General features: G+C 40.7%; 1 protein-coding gene across 3 annotated transcripts; it reads right to left on the bottom strand.

The window, feature by feature from the left end:
* Positions 1–2,892: 2,892 nt before the first annotated feature.
* On the bottom strand, positions 2,893–6,693 carry LOC134798446 (cuticle protein 3-like). Of its 3 annotated transcripts, XM_063770887.1 has the most exons (4): positions 6,592–6,693; positions 5,452–5,641; positions 3,612–3,839; positions 2,908–3,014 (listed from the first exon to the last, which is right to left on the bottom strand). In XM_063770887.1, exons 1-4 carry the CDS (start codon positions 6,598–6,600, stop codon positions 2,923–2,925), a joined length of 519 nt encoding a protein of 172 aa, XP_063626957.1. In that variant the 5' UTR covers positions 6,601–6,693; the 3' UTR covers positions 2,908–2,922. The 3 variants fall into 3 exon arrangements, 1 of the variants encoding a protein (XP_063626957.1); XR_010145181.1 differs by lacking the exons at positions 3,612–3,839; positions 5,452–5,641; positions 6,592–6,693 and adding an exon at positions 3,330–3,442 and having other exon boundaries at positions 2,893–3,014; XR_010145180.1 differs by lacking the exons at positions 3,612–3,839; positions 5,452–5,641; positions 6,592–6,693 and adding an exon at positions 3,471–3,577 and having other exon boundaries at positions 2,894–3,014.
* Positions 6,694–6,902: the final 209 nt, after the last annotated feature.

Genomic DNA, 6,902 nt, shown 5'->3' with positions numbered 1-6,902 from the left:
CGCCAGAACAGGTCGTGCCATATTTTAATACCTACAGTAAATCCTTGTGAACTTATAAAGGGCAACGCAATTGTGAAACTGCTGGGTTTACAAGTATCCATAGGCAGCAACGTCTGCTTACAGTAAGATAACAGCACAAAAACCAATACGCTTGTTTGACTTCGTGGTGTGTGTGTAAGGGTGTCCACCTGTCAAATATCTTTGTCTCACTCATTCACTCTCTTACTAAGCAAAATGTGAGACGCTACACACATTGGACAGATGAAATAGGTACCACCCTAAAACACAGTGTGTCCATGTCATGGTCTGTCATTCTAACGAGTATAATCAGGGGTGCGAAACTCATGACTTCGGTCAAACTCGGCTCCGCTCGGCTCAGCATTGCTCCGAGCAATTATTAGGGTTGGCACCACTTGACTTCCTTTTGCGTGCACGACCACAGATAAGATAATCACTTGATTTTTGACAACCCTAAATAGCCGAAAGGGATAGTGCCATCTATTAGAAAGGGACAGCATGATTCGACCCTGAACCGCTGTCAAACTTCGTTTTTGTAGGAAGTTTCCTTTCTGTACGGTAGTACTATTAATTATTCTGTGGTATAATAAGGATGGTATTCTACCTGTCCAATGTATATTTGCGTCTCACATTTTGAGAGAGTGAGCGCAATGCACTTTGGACTGAGAAATTGGACAGATGCAATACCAACTTAATGGGCCTCTTTATTGTATGACATTTAAGCCAGAATTCTAACTTCTTTTCCTTTTACTGAAGCACAAAATTAAGGCAAAAATAGCCAAAATTTCATAAAAAAAACCTATACTCGTAATAAGATTGCAGTCTCACAGTAAATTTTGTCATTGATAGACGAAACAATGGCGAGACGAACAAATAGGTATTTTGTGAACAGTTACAATGAGAGCAAACCGAGGCGTTTCGTCAAGACTCAAGTGTGAAGTGGACTTAAATAATGGTTCCGTCAATAGGACCGATTTGATCAGAAAAGAAATTAGCGTCAATCTCCAATTTAATCACCAATTTTGGATTGATGGTGATATTTGAGCGTTCAAAATAAAAGAAAATTCCCTCAGATGCGAATACTATACTTAGCGTCAAAGATTGGTATTCTTGCACCTCCGTTTTATTGGTAATATAGTGTATTTATCTATCTATCTATCTAATACCTTTAAATGAGCAATTCTTGTATATTAATTTACCTATTTATATATTTCGGGGATCTCAGAAACGGCTCAAACTTATTTGAAGAAATTTGCTATAGGTATGGGAGTTTTAGGGGGCGAAAAATCGATCTAGGATCGGGATACGATCTATCTCTGGGATAACGCGCATTTTTGAGTATCTATATGTTTTCCGAGCAAAACTCGGTCTCCCAGATATTCGGTCATAATCGGCGGCCCAACAAAATAATAACTATGACATCCAATCCGACCAACCAATATGAATGATATCTTCTTTAGAAGTAAATTTTTTAATTTAAATATCACTGACAAATAAGCCTGATGCTGCATCGAGCAAAGACGCAACACGAAAAATAAATGTTAAGTACGCATTACTACGGAACTCTAAAAATAATATGAAATGAGATTAACTTTACAATAGCCTCTTAAATTAGGAAACATCCTTCTGCAAATATTTGTACACTGTTTTCATAACAATCGCGATTGTTATAATATTTCTTAGGCATTCGATATTTTTAACCAATAGGTACCTATTTTCGGAGGGAGGGTTATATTTTTCAAGCGTATCTATATACAGTGGCGGATTTGCCCTAAGGCCCAGTAGGCCCGGGGCCTAGAGCGGCAAGATATTAGGGGCGGCAGCAAGGCGGCAGTCTAAGATGGGTGCTGAGAAAGGGGCGACTAGTACCTAGTTAAGTACTACAGGACAGGGCATGGGGCCTAGGGCAGGCAACACTGCAAATCCGCCACTGTCTATGTAGGTATCCATTGTATGTATATTTGAAAGGGTTAAAACCCACAGATTATAAATGCTTATAATGTCAGGAACCCAAAAAAAGTTTAGTAGGTTGTGGTTGGTTTATTTGGTATTGGTATACCTATCTAATGAGATGTTTTGTTTATTCTAAACGACTGTAGCGCTATTTGAGTTAAACTTTGCGCGTTTAAGGCCCACTTGCACCATCTCCCTAACCCGGGGTTAAGCGGTTAAACCGTTAACCTAGTGTCAAATTGTATGGGTAACCATGGCAACTCCAGTTTTAGCCGGTTAACCCCGGGTTAGTGGAATGGTGCAAGGGGCCCTAATACACTTTTCGTTGGAGGCCGACCGGCTTTTTTACAAAAAGTGCATACTTTGTGGTAATCTGTTTAGTATTCGTATAAGCATTCATATTTCCTTGAAATTTGGTTCTTCTGCTAAATGACAAAGTTTTCTTGAGGGACCAAAAGATCACAAAAACAAAGTAGTGGAAAAAGTACTGCCGGCCTAGCCAAGGTTACAATCGCTATCGCTTCGACAACGAAAAGCATTAGGTCTCTCTATCACTCTTCCATTCACGCTTTCCAATATCGATATGGTAAAATGTGGTGATTTAGTATTTAATGGGTTAGTGGACTTAATTTTTACAGCTCCGCACAAAACTGTTCGCGGAGCTCTTAAGTATGGCTGACGGGGCAATAAGTATCCGGGCCGGGGCGTCCGACATGTCATTTTCTATGACGGCTGATCGGTGATCACGTGGTGCTTGTCATAGAAAACGAAGCACCGGAAGCTCCGGCCCGGTCTAACGTGAGTCATCCCTTATTCTATTTGATTAAGAAAAAATAAAACACAAAATAAAATTAGATAACTTTATTGCATCACTGTTATCCTATTTATTGCATCACTGTGTACAAAACTAACTAAGAATAAGCGATATGGCACTCAGAAGAGTTGTGACGTTCAGTAGTAGCGGCGGGTCTGAGGGGGGGTGTACCGCGGGGAGGAGAAGGTGCGGGCCGCGACGACTCCGGAGTTGCTCTCGTGGTAGCTGCCTGCAATGGAATAATTCAGGTCAGAATCTGTAGATATGCATTTGTTTTAGAGTGCGATCGATCGATCGATCATCGTCGCTGAAGTAGCTTGGCTACAGATTGGCGTAGGATACACCTCTATATGGCCTACACAATGTTAAGCTCCAACTTACTGAGTTCAACTCGTACCATCATCAGAAAAATATATTAGCGTCATCCCTAGCGTTATTCGCTAAAGCCCTAGCGAGAGTTTCAGGAATAGGTGGTGGAATCTTCAGATATGCCCCCTGAGTTTGGAAACGATGAAATCAACTCCTAGATCCTAGTGGAACGTACCATCATCAAATATCTCATTAGCTTCATCCCTGGCGTTATCAGCTAGCGCCCTGGCGATGGCCTCAGGAACAGGCGGCGGGGTCGGCAGATGAACACCCCGAGCCAGTTACAGAACCTGGCAGATTCTAGAAGAACACGTACCATCGTCAAAGATCCCGTTAGCTTCATCCCTGGCGTTCTCAGCTAGCGCCCTGGCGATGGCCTCAGGAACAGGCGGCGGGGTGGGCAGATGAACACCCCGAGCCAGTTACAGAACCTGGCAGATTCTAGAAGAACACGTACCATCGTCAAAGATCCCGTTAGCTTCATCCCTGGCGTTCTCAGCTAGCGCCCTGGCGATGGCCTCAGGAACAGGCGGCGGGGTCGGCAGATGAGCACCCTGAGCCTGGAAACCGTTGGCGTCAGCGGTGTACCGGACTTGGTACACCTGACCGTCGTCGCCGGTGTATGAGTAGCTGCCTTGAGCTTGGATGCCGTTCGCTTCTTGGCCTGATTCTTCAGCTTGGATACCTAAAAAGAAAGTGATTATCAATTACTGTCACACCAGAGGTTGCCAGTACTTTACCCAAATATTTTAAAAAATGTTTTTATTGTATCACTAGCAGACGTAGGTACGTAGAGTCGGACCAAAAAAAGTCTGCAGCGGATTTGATAGCCCACGCAGTGCAAGTGTTATTCATACGTAATAATTTCATAGAATTTTGACGTTTAAAATGACACTTGCACTGCGTGGGCTATCAAATCCGCTGTAGACTATTCTTGGTCTGACACTATTTGCTTGATGAAAATGACTTGTACCTACTGACATTGATTGAACTAGCATGACAAATACGAACGTTTCCGAGAAAATACGATGGAAAATAGTTATGCACTACATCTGTAAGAGACAATACTTAGTATAAAGACAAATCCAAAACTGGCATAGGTACTCGTAGTTAAAAGTTACTCGAAAAATTGTTTCTTAACTTAGATACGTGGCGTTCAAAAGTGCATGGACAGATGTCGACCATAATGCCTTAATATTACGGTTGAAACATGTCCATGCACTTTTGAACGCCACTGTACATGCCCTCTATGTCGGTGAAAAACACCTTGCACGTATATCATCATTGCACTTAAGTGCATTTATTAATGATTGTATGCAACATATGACAGCTGTCAAAAGAATGGGACTAAATACATACTTACTAAATACCACAACTATGTTCACGAGGATGATTTGTATGACATCGCCGCATAAATCTAGTTCTGCCTTGGGCACATTTTATAGACGAGCTATTAAAATAATTGATTGCTTGTTAAGCAATTATTGTAATTAACTTGGTCAGAATCGATTTAACTGAAATATCTACTCTTATATTTGTAACCTGACATTTTGAAGATTTTTTTATAGCCTAAGGCAAGCTTAATAAATGAAAATAATGCATTCAAAAATACTAATGACGTCCGGAAATGATTCGTTCTTTGACTTTTTAGATTTTTTTCTTAAAGGTGACGTGTGTTTGTAATTGTCATTTTCCTTGATAAAATGAGTGACGTTTACTGCCGTGATTATAAGATTATGACATGCTTTCCGTCACTCATTTTATCGAGGAAATTGAACAGATAGTGACACCCCACAAGCGTCTATTGAGCGTCAGCATCTAGTCAGCGCTATGGAAAATGGCGTCGCTACGCAGTTGCGCCAACGCTGCGTCGAGCAGCAGCCATAGAGTTGACTACACGCCGACGCTCGGGAGACGCTAGTGTGGGGTCTGTCATATATAGGGGCAACAACGGCGCCGCAACAGTAGGTAATGCAGCTGTAGTTGAAATCCGAACGACACCTTAACGAATCAGAATCACGATTGATGGTCTACGACCCAGATTGAAGCGATTGACATTATTGGCTGGCGCCACGGATTTATCATTTAGTACTTAGTTAGTGTGATTTAGAATCGCTTCGCACGGATTACACAAAATCTTAACAAATTATACATCTAAACCTTCCTCAAGAATCTCTCTATTGATAGGTGAAAACCGCATGAAAATCCGTTCAGTAGTACACTATACACTATACACACAAACAGACAGACGCGGTGATTTCACTTATTTTGAAATGAAAGTTGCACTTCAAACTCACCATTCTCCGTCTCAAAGGCGTAATGGAATCCTCTATCGTTGACCTCAGCATCAGACCTCAAGATTTGTGCGTTACCCTCATACGATCTAGGTTTTGGCTGGTATGCCTGCTGCTGATAGGTCTGGTAGCTGGGCTGGAAGCGGTATGGGCCTTGGGCCACGGCTACTGAGAGCACCGCTGCAAAGATGATCTGAAAAAGAGGGTAATTTGAAAAGGGTGACCTAGGTTATTAGGGTTTAGGTCTTTGACAGTTCCTGGCAAGCTTTTAAATAATCACTTTGAAAGCCGTTAATAAGTGTGTTAATAAAATAGGTAACAGAGCAGTGGAACTGATTTAAAAAGAAATAATTTGAATAACTACTTTCAAAAATTTAGGCTATTAAATACAAAATATTTCGATAAGATACCATTTTAAATGCACTTTTATTCGTTTTCGACCAACTGTACCTAGTTAGTTCTCTTTTTAATAAATAAGTAAGTAAAATAGGCAATGTTTTCAGTACTTATTAGGTAATTTCTTTTTTGATGATTGCTAAAGGATTTTGTGTGAGTGCCGCCATCGCCACAGAGATAGCAGGACGACTTAGACACCTTCATTAATAACTGGCCGGAAAAGCTCAAGAACGAGAGTCGTGGAAATTAAGGAGAGCGGCCTTTGCCCAGCCGTGGGACACTATAACAAGCTATTAAAAAAAACATACAAGCTAATTGATAACCTCCTTCTTTGACATTTGGAAGTCGGTTAAAAAATGTGTAAGTAGTTAGTAAAGCCTAAATAATTTGATATCGCAAATGCAATCAGAATCAGAAAGTCTTAATTAAGAACAGCAAAAGAAGTAACATTCAAATCGTTAATGGATCAATAATAATTTAAATTTTGCAAAAAAAAAACACACAGGAACCACTTTAAATGGGATCACTTTTTTGTGCCGTAACATTTATGTACATCCTTTAATAGATCAATAGCAAACAACACGAACCACTATAAACGAGATCACAAAATTCAGAATGTCTGAAATTATCTTAGATTAATGTTGTGTAAAATTGTTGTTGAACAAAATAGATTAATTTAAAATAAAGTGTTGTTCGTCAAACAAAAATGAGGTTTTAAATAAATAAAGATGATAAAGATATGATTACCGATTTCATGGTGGTATCGGGTTGGGTGTCTGTGTGCGTATGCGGCGGATTCGGCAGGCGCGGCTTATATACCGGCGATGCGCAATGCCAAGGTCGGCGTAGGACGCCGGAAGATCCCTAGCCGGGCTTTTACTTTCCATGGGAGCTGTGGGAAAATCTTTGTTACCTATCTTTCATCTTTTTATCTCTCTTGTAGTGATAGAATGTCTGGCCAATCAATATACTTACAGGATCATAACATTTCAGAAGCCCTAGTGTAAATTTCATTTGAAAGCGTGACGTACGTTCGCGTTTGCGTTATGTCTATTTTT

Source organism: Cydia splendana, chromosome 16 (assembly GCF_910591565.1).
Source record: "Cydia splendana chromosome 16, ilCydSple1.2, whole genome shotgun sequence".
Taxonomy (NCBI): Eukaryota; Metazoa; Arthropoda; class Insecta; order Lepidoptera; family Tortricidae; genus Cydia; species Cydia splendana.
This window is presented reverse-complemented; position numbering and strand designations above follow the sequence as displayed.

Bases quoted from the DNA above. Each gene is read 5' to 3' on its own strand.
- LOC134798446 (XM_063770887.1), bottom strand. The intron at 3,840-5,451 runs GTGAGTTTGAAG...CTTTCTTTTTAG, and splicing joins CGCCTTTGAGACGGAGAATG to GTATCCAAGCTGAAGAATCA. The intron at 3,015-3,611 runs GTACGTGTTCTT...ATTCCATTGCAG, and splicing joins TAACGGGATCTTTGACGATG to GCAGCTACCACGAGAGCAAC.